At 37.2% G+C, this 15,248-nt stretch overlaps 1 protein-coding gene across 1 annotated transcript in view; it reads left to right on the top strand.

Annotated features, from left to right (window-relative positions):
- The window catches only part of LOC130927172 (carbamoyl-phosphate synthase [ammonia], mitochondrial-like), a 78,116-nt gene that overhangs the window by 40,820 nt on the left and 22,048 nt on the right, over nt 1-15,248 (top strand). The window contains exons 27-32 of the mRNA XM_057852802.1: nt 3,741-3,808; nt 5,997-6,072; nt 6,700-6,777; nt 9,127-9,234; nt 10,276-10,365; nt 10,454-10,624. Of these exons, the coding sequence (XP_057708785.1) occupies nt 3,741-3,808; nt 5,997-6,072; nt 6,700-6,777; nt 9,127-9,234; nt 10,276-10,365; nt 10,454-10,624 (591 nt within the window). The remainder of the gene's footprint in view (nt 1-3,740; nt 3,809-5,996; nt 6,073-6,699; nt 6,778-9,126; nt 9,235-10,275; nt 10,366-10,453; nt 10,625-15,248) is intronic.

Genomic DNA, 15,248 nt, shown 5'->3' with positions numbered 1-15,248 from the left:
AAATTAGTTTCGAAACAAAAGGCAATATTTTCCCGTTGAGGCGTGTCTTAACCTGAAAATTCTGTATATAGAGACGTTCGTAAGTAGAGGTACCACTGTATATCATCGTCGTTGTCTCCCGCTTTTCCGAATCCGGGTCACAGAGATAATCACTCCAGCGTGTCCTGTGTCAGCCCCGGGCTGTCCTCCCAGTTGGACATGCCTGAAACATCTCCTGAGGGAGGCACCAGGGGGCATCCTAACCAGATGTGTTTTTTTTTTTTTTTCATTCAAATATTGACATTAATTACAATGAAATACGAAACAAGCATGCCTGCAATGTTTAACACTATTTTTTTTGTCTGTTTAAACAAAGGATATGGCTAAGTAGGTAAACTGTGTGTTATTCAGGTGATAAGTGAAAAACTGAGATCAGGTACAGTATGTATTCTGCACCCACAAATGAGTCAAAAACAGCTGTCATACCAAAGCTACAGAATCTTTTCTCCCAAATTGTTTCCCAGTGTAATTAGGTCATAATAGGGCAGTACAAAAGTACAGTGGTATGAAAAAGTATCTGAACATTTTAGAATTTCTCACATTCCTGCATAACATCACCATCAACTGTGATCTTATCTTTGTCAAAATCACACAGATTTAAAAACAGTGTCTGCTTTAACTAAAACCACCCAAACATTTATAGGTTTTCATATTTCAATGAGTATAGCATGCAAACAATGACAGAAGGGGGAAAATAAGTAATTGAACCCTCTGCATAAGGAAACTTAAAGAGCAATTGAAACCAATTTTTACCAAACAATTTAAGTCAGGTGTGTGCCCAATCACTGATGAGTGGTTTAAAGCTGCCCTGCCCACTATAAAACATACACCTGGTAAGAATTGTCTTGATGAAAAGCATTGTCTGATGTGTATCATCGCTCAGTCAAAGGAGCTGTCTGAAGACCTGCCATGTATAAAGCTGGGAAAGATACAAAACCATCTCTAAAGGTCTGGATGTTCATCAGTCGATAGTCAGAGAAGTTGTCTACAAATGGAGAAAGTTTGGCACTGTTGCTTCTCTCCCAAGGAGTGGCCGTCCACCAAAGATGACGCCAAGAGTTCAGCGCAGAATACTCAGAGATGGAAAAAAAGCCTAGAATGAAAGAACCGTAGAATGTCTGCTAAAGACTTACAGAAATTAATGGCACAGTGCAATATCTCTGCACACATCAACTATATGTAAAACTAAGGCAAAGAATGGTGTTCATGGGAGGACTCCAACCAAAAACATTGTTTCTGGTTTAAAGTTCGCAAAAAGGCTCTTGGGCACGCCGCAGGAGTTTCGGCAAAATATTTTGTGGACTGATGAAACCAAAGTTACATTTTTTGAGAGTAACACACAACGTCATGTGTGTAGGAAAAATTGAACAGCTCACCAACATCAACACCACATCCCCACCATGAAGCATGGTGGAGGGAGCACCATGATTTGGGGCTGTTTTGCTTCCTCAGGGCCTGGTCAACTTACAATCATTAATGGAAAAATTAATTCAAAAGTTGTTCAATTCAAAATGATGTTTTGCAGGAAAACCTGAGGGCGTCTGTCAGACAGTTGACGCTAAAAAGAGCATGGATGCTGCAACAAGACAATTATCCAAAACACAGAAGTAAATCAACTTCAGAACGGTTTCAGAAAAATAAAATACACATTCTGGAGTGGCCAAGTCAAAGTCCAGACTTGAATCCCATTGAGATGATGTGGCATGACTTAAAGACAGCGATTCATGCCAAACATCCCAGGAATCTGACTGAACTACTACAGCTTTGTAGAGAAGAATGGGCCAAGATTAGTCCTGATCGATGTGCCGGACTGATCTGCAGCTACAGGAAGTGTCTGGTTGAAGTTATTGCTGCCAAGGGGGGGGGGGGGGGGGACACTTACTAATTTTTCCCTTCTGTTATTGTTTGCATACTATCCTCATTAAAATATGAAAACCTATAAATGTTTGGGTGGTTTTAGTTAAACAGATACTGTTTTTTCATCTGTGTGATTTTGAAAGCGATCAGCTCACATTTGATAGTGATTTTATGTAGAAATGTGAGAAATTCCAGAAGGTTCAGATACTTTTTCATACCACTGTATGTACTATATTGGCTGTTATGTTATTCTGGTTTTGCAATGTCCTGTATCCTTTTTGTCTTGGACTATCAACCAAGCGTTAGTCTTTTCTTGACTTTTGAACATTTGACTTCAACCACATTCCTGGGAGGAATAGAAAACCATTCAGCGAAGCATAAAGGACACTGAAAAATATGAAGATCTTCTAAAATAAGTCCCTTCAATTACTTTTCTCTCATGCTACTTTCCACAAAACTATTAGATTGTACACAGATACTGTTCTGTCTATCTATTTCCCCGAATGACTGAAAGAGGTTATTTATGTTTGGCGAGAATAATGTCATCTGATCTGTGGCGTGCTTGCATCTGTCAAGATTGTCTTTCTGCATGATTATGATTGAATGTTGAGAAATGGCAAAGGTGCGAGTTGGCTAAGAAAAAAGAGGAATTGATGAATTAGAACTAATGCAATTGTACTGTAGATGGCCCCTGGAGATTGCTGTTCATAACTCCTTAAACTACATAGACCATATCATATTACGCTATGCAAAAAAGAGCAAAGTACCATCTTTTTATTAAGATAATTAGATTTTTTAAAACCAAGATTATTACATCACAAAAAACAATCATAGAAAATTACATCTACACATCACCATTTGGGTGGCTCAGTTTTACATAAGTGTATTTAGTAGTGTAAATGTCTCATCCAAAATCTAGGAATGCTATGTTTGTCATCTCTCACCTCATGCTGCCACAGTGCTACTATGCATGCAGGGAAGATGAGATGGATTCATGCATACGTTTATTCATCTCACAGTCCATCTGGTGCGTCCTGCTACAAGCAAACACACAGTTCCATGCAACACATTTCGTGCTGTTTTGTTGCTTTAATCATGTTTCATCTTTTTTCTCTGATTCAATTTAGATGGCCATTAAAAACAGCTAAACCTTTATTTGAATTGTCACAGACTAGCACTTACAGTTGTTGGTGCTTTTATGCCATATAGAAACACACACAATACATGAGGATGTGAATAAAGAGCGTCAGACTATCATTCACTGCGAGATTGCTTCCACCCTCTGTTCCACGTGTAAAGTGAATGAAACAGGAGGAACATGTAGGTGTTTTTATTTTTTATACCACTAGATGGCGAAAACGTACTTTTTTGTGGTAAGATTGGTTCATTCAATTACTGAGTCATGATCAATATGAATAAACTGACCTTAATTTTGAAGACTGTAAAACTACGCCAAGTCAAAATTGCATACATTAGCTTTAGTTTTAAGACTATGTTAAGTTGTTGTTCCAGAATGCAGTAGATGGTTGTGTCTTGACATCTTTTAGACTTCATCAGAATAGATGTATTTGAATTTTCTTTATGATCTTTTGCACATTTTGAAAGTATGCACATTCTCTTTCAAATTCAAGTATTTTAAATTTGATTGTTGATGAAGTACATCCTTTTTACCTTTTCAATTATTATTTTTTTTAATTCAGTTTTTTTTTTTTTTTTTAAAATGGGCAATTTGCATTGCAATTCAAAAAGTACAGCTATATTTCGCAATTCTAGATAATATTTCGAAAAGTGATGTACCTTAAGTTAACCGGAGTTATAATTGTGTGTATATATATATTTTTCAGGAAGATGCATTTGCCTTCGCTAACCGGGTTGGCTATCCCTGCCTACTGCGTCCATCCTATGTTCTCAGGTAAACTTCAGTGCTCAGGTTAGAAGGTTTAATACTTGCTAGTAGTATGTTACTACTAAGAATGTTATTTTGAGCTTCCACCCATGACACACATACGGTACATAAAAATGTTTAACTGATATTTGACAGCTAAAGTGAGGAAAATAAGTATTTCAACACCCTGCGATTTTGCAAGTTCTCCCACTTAGAAATGGGCGGGTTTGAGATTTCATGGTAGGTGCTTGTAAACTGTGAAAGACAACAACAACAACAACAACAAAAAAACAAACCCCAAAATGAGAGTGTATGATTTTAATTTTTTTTTTTTTTTTTTTTTTTTTTTTTACAGTATTTGTATTATACTGCTGCAAAAAGTATTCGAACACCTGAGAAAATCAATGTTAATATTTGGTACAGTACTCTTTGATTACAATTACAGAGGTCAAACGTTTCCTGTAACTTTTCACCAGGTTTGCACAGACTGCAGTAGAGATTTTGCACCACTGCTCCACCCATATCTTCTCTAGATCAATCAGGTTTCTGGGCTGACACTGAGAAACAGAGTTTTAGATTCCTCCAAAGATTCTCTATTGGGTTTAGGTCTGGAGACTGGCTAGGCCCCTCCAGAACCTTGATATGTTTTTTACGATGCCACTCATTGGTAATTCTGGTTGTCTGCTTCAAGCCATTGTCATGTTGGAGGACTCAGTCACGAGCGATTTTCAATGCTCTAACTGAGGGAAGGAGGTTATTTCCCAAAGTTTCACTATACATGTCCCTAGTCATCCTCTCCTTAATGCAGTGCAGTTGTCCAGTCCCATGTGCAGAAAAACACCCCCAAAGCATGCTCCTTCTGTGGGGTTATTGGCTGATTCTTCACCATTCTTAGGATCATTGAGACTCTAAAAGGTAGATCTTGCCCAAGTCCGATGGAGAGTGACAGTCATGTTTAGCTTCTTCCATTTTCTAATAATTGCTCCAACGGTGGGTCTTATATCACCAAGCTGCCTGGCAATTCCCCCATAACCCTTTCTAGCCTTGTAGAGGTCTACAGTTCTGGCTCTGGTGTTTATGAACAGATCTTTGGTCTTGACCATGTTAGTAATTGGAGAGTTCCTGATTGAATGGGTTGGACAGGTATTTATATAACCGTCTCAAAGAGGTTAAAAAGTCGGACTCAAAAATTCTACCTCCACTCCACTTATTTGTTGGACTTTTTAAAGGCGACTAACAGGTCTTTGAGTCTCACAATTCTAGCTAATAGACAGCTGTTCAAATACTTATTTGCAGCAGTATAATACAAATAAGTTGTAAAAAAAAAAAAAAAAAATCATACACTGGAATTTCTGGATTTTTTTTCTTTAGATTGTCTTTCACAGTGGACAAGCACCTAACATGAAAATTTCAATCCCACCCATTATATCTAAGTGGGAGAATTTACAAAATCGCAGGGTTTTCAAATACTTATTTTCCTGGTATTCGACAAAACTCTTGCTGGGAACATGCTTGACAGAATGTTCAGAAAATAGACAAACCCCTGACACTGCAGGGAGACAAAAATCTACCATTGGTAAATTTAAACCACTTGAATTACATGTCAAATCTGCAAGACAACGCTACCACCATGATGTAGTGATAATGTTGTATTCTATGTAAACAAGTTGATTCAGAATGTGAAAATCTACTCACTGGAAAAAGATTTTGTTTGGAGAGCAAATATTTTAAACAAGTAACACAGTGCAAAATATGTGTGTTGTTCAAGAGGAAATATCATACTGAATATATAATGTGCATTATGTTCCACACATTTATGGTTTGAATAAATATCACAATATAAGAACATTCTGGAACTACCGAATATGTGAATAATTCAGGCTGTGTTCATCCAAACCAATGGCCTTTATTACTTTTCGTCTTTTGTCCAGCCCATTCTTTCTATTCAGAAGGAGAACTAAACGAGCACTCTAACATCACAAAGCAAATTCCCAGAAAAACTTATGAACTTGGTTTCAAGAGCCCGCAGTGCTTTTCATCTCAATTGGTACATCTCTTGTTCGCCACTTTTGCTGTTTCCAGACCTTGTTCCCGATGGTGATGCAACAGAAAGATAATGAGTGTTTGAAGCTTTTATGCGCTTCTCTTTGCATCTCCTCTTCTCATGTGGCCTTCTGCCTCAATAATTTTCTTTCCGCCTGTGTTTCTTCATCAGTGGCTCGGCAATGAACGTCGCACATGGAGAGGATGAGATGAAGCGCTTTTTGAAGGAGGCCACCCAGGTGTCCCAGGTGAGGGGCAGTGCCCATTGACTGAGTATGCATTTTTGACAGAGAGCAAGAAAAAGACAGACAGAGAAGTGGTATGTCCTTGGTTCTAATGTACATGGACTAACAGGTACCGTGCACGCACACACATACAGTACATGTACACTTCATGCTGAGTTCTCCCTCTGCTTTCAATTATCTGCTGCTAGCAGCTGATGTAGCTGTTGGCTAGTCGAGTGTGCCCATTTTTTTTCTTCACTGCACCCCCAAGTGGTTCAGGGGCAGCTGTCCCTTTCTAAAAACCAATACAATACCTGGGGCTAGAAGAATACACACATCTTGTACTTTATGCACACACATTTATACCTGCAGTGCACCAAAGCGAGACTCTTTGTTGTTTTGTTAGCTTTTCTTAGGCAATGGGATTTAAGCTTCACATTAGTAAATTTCCTGTTGTTGTGAGTATCATAAACTTTCTCAATATTACTTTCTTAATTTTGTATTTTTCTTTCAGGTTTTATGACAGATAAAGTAAAACATACCATGACCTTTGGAATTCTAATGCGCCTAATCGAAATGCATGGCTTGGAGCGAGTTCATCCATTGATTCTTTTCTTATTAAAGTAAAAGTATCTTCTTTCTTTTCTCTAGGAGCATCCGGTGGTGATAACCAAATTTATTTGTGGTGCTCGAGAGGTGGAAGTGGATGCTGTTGCTAGTAAAGGGAAGGTATAGTATTTCCATATTATTTGCTGTGTTAAATTCTTCACAGTACACGAGCTTTTTCGGTAACACTTTCCAATAAGGGTCCCTTAATTAACATTAGTTAATGCATTTTTAGACAATAACTAATGTTTAAGTAACATTATATTAATTAACATGAGTTAATGCATTATTTAATGCATTAGTTAATGCATTAGATAATGCATTAGTTAATGTATAACCAGACAGTAACTAATGGTTTGGTAAAATTAAAAATATATACAGGCCTATATAGGGTTAGGGTTTAGGGTTTAGGGTTAGAGTTTGTTAACTTAGCATTTATAATTTCTTAGTTAAGGGACACATGTGCTACACTTTACAATAAGGGTCCAAAAACATTCAGTAATGTTTAATTAAGGTTAAAGGAATGAATGCTTTTTGGACCCTTATTGTAAAGTGTAGCACATGTGTCCCTTTACGAAGAAATTATAAATGCTTAAGATACCCCCCCCCCCCCCCCCCCAATTGAAGCACGTGTGTCCGTAAACTAAAAAATTATAAATGCTTATGTTAACTAACCCTAGCCCTATATAGGCCTGTATACAGTATATTTTTAATTTTACCAAACTATTAGTTACTGTCTGGTTATGCATTAACTAATGCATTAACTCACATTAATTAATATATTAATAAATGTTGGATAAGCAATTACATTAATTATTGTAATGTTACTTAAACATTAGTTTTTGTCTTAAAATGCATTAACTAATGGATTAATTCATGTTAATATATTAATAAATGTTAGATAAGCGATTGAATGAATTATTGTTATGTTACTTAAACATGAGTTATTGTCTAAAAATGCATTAACTAATCTTAATTAAGGGACCCTTATTGTAAAGTGTTACCGCTTTTTCTTTATTAGGGCATCTATGTATACTGTTATTGTTGGCTTCAGTGACAAAATGCACTACATGAACATTATGCATAATGCATTAATATGCAGTATATACAGTACAGGCCAAATGTTTGGACACACCTCATTCAATGCAATGCAAATGTAGGTCCCAACCCCATTGATAAAGCAATAAATTGCACTAATCAACCCTGAAAAGGCATACCCGTGAAGTCAAAAACCATTTTAGATGACTCCCTCTTGAAGCTCATCAAGAGAATGGCAAGAGTATGGAAAAAAAAGTAATCAGAGCAAAGGGTGGCTACTTAAAAGATACAGTGGTACCTCGACATACGATCGCTTCAACACACGATGTTTTCGACATCCGACATAAAATTTGACTGGCCATTTGTTTCTGCATCCGACGACATGCTCGAAATAAGACGATTTATGACAGTGCCGCAGTTACTTTGTTTTCCCATAAGACTGACGCACACCGGATTTTCTTGTAAGAGAAATAAAATTGGTCTCCTAGAATGTTAGTACAGGTGGCAAAAAAAGGAAAAAGGTGAGGCTTACCATGAAAATGGTACAAAAATATGAGTATGGTGGGCGCATCCGTGAGCTGACTTGACAATACCGCCGTAGAATGTCTAGAATCTCGATGCTCCTCCTCTGACCTCCGTTCGCCAGTCTTTATACGTTAAGGTTACAATTATTATTGTGGGAACATCGCCAAAAAGTCCCAAGCTTCGTCAGGGTTTTAATTATTTATTTCAGAATTTGTGCAACAAAATATGCCTATTGTCCGCCACATTTGGACAAAGATTAAGTAATAAGTCCTCTCTCCCTCACTCTGTCAAGTCAGCCACGTGGTGTGTTCAGGTGCACCACGCAAAACACATCCGCCACATTTGAACCCCATTATACATTATACATTATTACAGGTATTATTATTTTTATTATTATTATTATTACTATTATTATATTATTTTTCTGATTTTTATTCATAATTTATTTGTTTTGCTCTGTGTAATTGGTATTTGCAGTAGTACCAGCAGCATTTATTAAGGATTTAGTGTAGGTTTTCAGGCTGTGGAACGAATTAATGGGATTATAATGTATTCTTATGGGAAAATCCTGCTCGACATATGACTATTTCGACTTACAAACAGGGTCCTGGAACGAATTAACTTTGTATGTAGGGGTACCACTGTACTAGAATATTATACATGTTTTTAGTTTTGTTACCTTTTTTTTGCTGAGCATATAATTCCATTCATAGCTTTATTACCTTCATTGAGAATTTACAATGCAAATACTAATGAAAATAAAGAAAACGCAAGAATGAGAAGGTGTGTCCAAACTTTTGGTCTGTACGATAATTGTATTGGACGTCTAGCGCCGCCAATGACAACCAACGATTTAAATGAGTGCCACATATAGGATTTATCAAGGTGTGACCAAATCTTTGTGTCTAGGTACTGGTCCATGCGATAACAGAGCATGTAGAAGATGCCGGAGTACATTCAGGAGACGCTACCTTAATGCTGCCAACACAGACCATTAGCCAAGGTTCCTTAGAAAAGGTCAGTTATGCTCCACAAAAGCACAGACAGTGGCACATTTTCTGTGCTCAACAATGTAGAAGGTAAATACTGGCTCGATGCTAATGAGCAATTATAATTCCCCCAAAGACCTTTTAGTTCCTTTTGATAAATGACTGCAACATAATTTTATATAGTATACTGAGTTGACTTTATTTTGCAGACTGGAAAAATTTGGGTTTTGGGGCCGAATTACTTCACCACCATTAAACCACTGAACATTAAATCATACTGCAATAAACCTCATTTGAAATTTAGTTTTTCCTGGAATGTTGTTGGAAATAGAACCAAAACATAGTGCACTTATTTTACTCATTGGCTACTACTGACAGTGCTAGACGTCTAATCCAGTTTGAATTGAAGAGACTCGCGGCGATAAGTCAAAATTGATTGGCCGTCTAGCTCTGTCAGTGGCAGCCGGTGAATTAATAGCATTGTCTTAAAAAAATAAAATAAAATAAAATAAAATAAAATTAAAAAAAAAAAAAATAATAATAATAATAAAACAGAAAACTAGTAAGTACTTGCTTATTCATTAAAAAAAGCTTAACTTGTCATATGAGCTTTTTAAAAAAAAAAAAAGTAAAATGTGTATCATTCATTATTTCATTTTTTTATAGAAAGGGGAAAACTATTATTTTTTTAAAATTATTTTTAATTGAAATAAAAAATGTTTTTAAATAAAAAACGAGTCCCCCCCCACCAAAAAAATAATTCTTTTTTAACAATTAAATGATCTCTGCCAACCTTTCCAATAAAAATGGATTGGACACCACGAATTGAAGCCAATGAGCTAATTGTCAGTATTATCTTTCTAATGTATTATCATTATTTTTTAATTAAAAAAATATATACAGTATATATGCATATATATTTTAGCCCACATGACTCAAAATGTGATATCCATTTATGTGAGCACCATTAATGCGTTTTTTTGTTGTTGTTGTATTTAATTAGCAATAATAGTCACTTGGTGTTAATACAAAATCACCATATGTCCTGTGTATTTTTCAATCCTCTCAGGTCAAGATGGTGACCCGGAAGATAGCTCAAGCATTTGAAATATCAGGCCCATTTAACACTCAGTTTTTGGTTAAAGGAAACAATGTCATGGTAGGTAATCAATTCCATTGGTGTGGCTGTGTAAAGACTGAAGATAGACCTAATGCATTGTTGTTTGTCTATTGTATGTTCTTTTTAGGTGATAGAATGTAATCTGCGGGCATCACGTTCATTCCCCTTTGTATCGAAAACAATTGGTGTGGACTTCATAAATGTAGCCACCAAAGTGATGGTTGGAGAGGATGTGGACGAGGCCAAACTGCCCACGCTAGAGCGACCCATTGTTCCTGTAGACTACGTGGGAATTAAGGTGAGACTTGATTGGTGGCATTGTTAAATAAAAATGAAGACAAGTATAAGATGATTATGTTTTTGGAAATCTGAGAAGCAGGCACTAATGATCTGGTTTCGTTTCATGCAAATCCAGGCCAGATTGTTGGCCCTAAATAACGAGGATAGTTTTTAAAGGAAACCTCGGACTTAAAGATTTGTAGGCTCTAATATGCCACAATTGTTCTCTTTTACTAAAATATGTTATTAGAAACAAAAAATATTGCCAATGATTAAAAATCTATAATATTTTGTACATGTTTTGACCTGCATTACCTCAAAATACCTTTTGCATGTGTTTCCCTCTCATACTTTTATGCATTGTGTTTTCTTATGGTAGCTTCAAAGCAGATTGTTGATCTGTTGACCACATTAGTCACGTAGCATATTTAAACCACCCATATTTGACACGTTTAAGTATTTTCTTAAGGCATCTTTAGTATGTTCTGTCTGTATGCATCTAAACAAAAGAAGCTTAAAGTGTACGGTAGTACTTTGGATGTCAAATTCGCCTCTATAGGACATTTCGCCGGTGAAGCACATTTTGGCAGAACACCGTTTTCTTTTTCCTACTCTCGCCTCATCCCGTCTTTCCTGTTCATTTTGCTTTTGCTGCTCGTTTTGTGAAATATCTACACTGCTGTCATGCTCGTTTACGTTCCTATAGGGTTGAAATTGAAAGGGTTAAACCGATGACATGTTTATGTCGCTAGAGTCATACTCTGGAAACCCGGCAGCTTAACCATGTGACGTCAACAACAATGGCGGCCTACTAGTTAAATTTTTTCAATTCAAATTGTATAAAAATGAAAACATCAAGAGGGGTTTCAATATCAAATTATTTTAACTCATAATAACGTTTATCATTTAAGAATTACAAGTCTTTCTATCGGTGGATCTGTTTAAAATTGTTGAATTCTGTCTTCTATATTAGCCAATCATGTGGTTTCTTTTTATCTTTCTGCAGCAAAATAAATTAGTCCATCACTAGTAGACGTCCAATACATTTGAACTGGGAGGGCTAGCAACGAATGAACATCTATAGCAGTCAATGGCAGCCAATCAGTTAACATAAATGCATTTTATTGCGCTCAGAACTCCTGGCAGTAGGTATTATACATACTTTGGGCATTGCAAGTTTAGCTTCTACTGGCTCACGTTACAAAGACAGCAATCATTGACTCGTTCTAATACCTGAGAATGATGGGGAGTAGTAGTAGGTACTTTACCATACCAGCCTGGAGCCTTGCTACTTTGATTGGATTAGAGAGCGTTTATGTGTCACCAGCTGTTCCAAAGCCATTTTTTCAAAGTAATTTCTCTTTCTAATTACGGCTGAGCTGCTGTAACAATGGTTTTCATTTGAAGCTAGTCAGGCAGGTATAATCCTCCTCTTTCCCAGCTACCCAAAGTTTTCAATTTATAGTCTGCATAGTGGTGGGGAATATTAATCAGAGCTCTAAATACGCAACTCTCCAGACTTTAAGTCTTTTCAAGAGTTTACTTGATGTCTGAGAGAACAAACTTGGACACTTGTTTTTTCCTGGCAAAAGTCATTATACTTAACATTGTACTTTGAAGAGGAAGAATACAGTATATTGTTTGACTTACTGCGTGTTCACACACTACTCAATTGTGTCAACATAATGCACTTACAGGTCAGACCTTATTTATTCATCTGACAGTTGCTGCGGCTTAAGGTTGTAACGCTTATACTAAACACTGACAGAGTTAATAGCATGCACCCAGATGTGATTGTTGTTGTTGTTGGGTTTTTTTGTTCACAACATAGAAAACATGCTCATAGGGGAGAAAAAAAATCTGGAGTTTGATCAAGGACCAAAGGATTATTGTTCTCAAAGCACCCCAAAACCCCTAAAACTATTCATATATTCATGTAAAGAATCCTTTCACCGTTTCTTTAAAGTTTTTATAGTGTTGAAAATATGAAATATTCATCTTGCCCATCTTCTGTTGTGTCTTTCAAAAGACGTTACTTACTTCCGCCTCTGACAAGGTTCACTGTCAGAAACAATATGAAGTGGAAATGTTTGACTTTATTATATTCCTCAGCTTGACTGAGATAAAATTGTCGAGAAGCTTTCACAATTTCTCAGTCTCTGAGGCCTAGGTGGTTAGTGGGGATATGGAGATGGGGAAGCACTTTTATTGTGTGTTTGGCTTTGTTCTTACAATTGTGTGTTTGGCTTTGTGCTTACAATACAGACACAAAAATACAAAACTGCAACTCTAAGAATTATAATCAAGACAAAGTAGTTTTAGTTTTCAGTATTTATGTGGCTGTATTTAGAATAAAACTATTGCAATGTGTATTGCAAAGTTTACTGTATTACATATTTATTAGACACGCCTTAAAGTGATAGAACTACAGTGGTACATCGACATACAATTGCTTCGACACACGATCTTTTCGACATCCGACGTAAAATTTGACTCGCCATTTATTTCAACATCCAACTACATGCTCGAAATACGACTATTTATGACGGCATCGCAATTTCATTGTTTTCCTGCAAGGCGGAGGCACGGCAGATTTTCTTGTGAGAGAAATCAACATGGGTTCCAAGAATGTTAAAGCAGATGGTGAAAAAAGAAAAAAGGCGAGGCTTACCATTGAAATGAAGATGGAATGATGGAAAAATATGAGCGTGAGGCGCGGGTCTGTGAACTACTTGACAATACTCCTCCGATCTCTGTTGGCCAGTCTTTATGAGTTAAGGTGACAATTATTCATTGTGGTATCATTGCCAAAGAGATCGCCAGCTTCGTCAGGTTTTTAATTATTTATTTCAGAACTTGTGCAAGACAACACGCCAACTGCCAGCAACAACAGGACGTTAAAAGAGAAAGTAATATGTCAACTGCACTCTCTCTCACTCTGCCGTCGGCCCCGCGGTGCGTTTAGGTGCATGATGCAAAATACAACTGCCACATTAGAACCCGAATGTTACATTATTACAGGCATTATTAGTATTGTTATTACTATTATTATATTATTATTACGATTTTTATTCATAATGTATTTGTTTTGCTCTTTGTAATTACTATTTGCAATAGAAACAGCAGCACTTAATAAGAATTTAGTGTCGGTTTCGGGCTGTGGATGAATTAATGGAATTATAATGTATTCTCATGGTAAAATCCTGCTCGACATACGACCATTTCAACTTACAAACAAGGTCCTGGAACGAATTAAAGACCAAATGTGAAGTAATTTCATAACATGCCAAATAGGGTCACAATTAAAGTAATTAAACATTGTCCAACAAATAAAGCATGAAGAAATAATTTATATGTTGTATATTTGACAAAATAATCGCGTTTCCGAAGTTCGAGCCTGAAAGGGGAAGAACCCGGAAGTGATACGTCACACCGAGAACAGCGATGGCAGCGCTCCATACGGCCGCCATACAAAGCCCTTCAAACATTGATTCAAACAGCGATATAAGCGATAGATCGAGCACAAGGGAGGAGATCCAAGTTTTTGAAGAGTTGGAGGAAAAAGAAGAGGTTGGAATTTTATATTGGACCTAACATGTGTTAGCCAGACGCTAATCAGGATGCAAACAGTGCGCCTAGACTACCTGACATGGAATGGAGACAAGACCCATGGAGATTACAAGATTGGTAAGATATAGGCTGTTATTAATTTCATGATTTGAAGATGCAGGCATTTGCACATAACTTTATGTTTTTGTCTATCTGATGACATTGTTTAAAAAAAATAATAATCAGACTTCATGTTCATTTTGGCAGATCCGGCAGCTCTCGTGCATATAAAATAATAATATAAAAACGTTGGGGGGAAAGAAGGAGATGAGTCGTTGATGGCTTTCTCCACTTTATTGTGGCAACAATAAGAAAACAAAATAATAGCGGACTGCATTCAACCACATTCAACCACAGAGTTTTGCTTCATGCTCATCTCACCCTCTCGCCTCCTACTACTCACAGCTCTCCAGTCCCAGCGTCTCTTAAACGGATCGTGCATACAGTAGTGTCTTGTTATGAGTTTTTTGTTGACAAAGGTTTCGAACACACGACGTGCTGACAACTTTGTTTCTTTATTAACACATGGAGCTAGCAGTACGAACACAGCTTGGGGCTCTCGGCAGGCTGTGCGGAGCGATAGATAGAGCCTGTAGAAGTGGCGTCTAATGGCGTGAGGAAATGTAGTTTTTCCACACAAGCGAACAGATTACCACTTCAGTGTTGTCCCGAGACTACAGTTCCCATGATTCACTGCGTGACCTGCGCCACTCGCTGATTCGCTGCGAGATTGATTCAATAGCTACGCTAAACCAACACGCTAGTTGTCAGCTGTCACCTGTCAGCGGCTCTTGAAAAACACAAACTAGAAGGCTATCATGCGATCACCATGACAGAAACGCCGAACCGTCCAAAAGCAATGCAACGCTTGAAGCATGAAGGTGGAAATACATAATACAAATACAAATAAATGTGCACAAACTCACCGGCGGTGTGTGTCTCTTACGGCAACGTGACCGTGAATTACCGCGACGCTGACCCGCTTATATGCACATCCACACCCCTTTCCCGATTGACAGTGGATTAACCCTTTC

The sequence above is a fragment of the Corythoichthys intestinalis genome, chromosome 12 (assembly GCF_030265065.1).
Source record: "Corythoichthys intestinalis isolate RoL2023-P3 chromosome 12, ASM3026506v1, whole genome shotgun sequence".
Classification (NCBI taxonomy): Eukaryota; Metazoa; Chordata; class Actinopteri; order Syngnathiformes; family Syngnathidae; genus Corythoichthys; species Corythoichthys intestinalis.
Note: the sequence above shows the minus strand (reverse complement) of the source record. Positions and strands in the feature narration are given on the sequence as shown.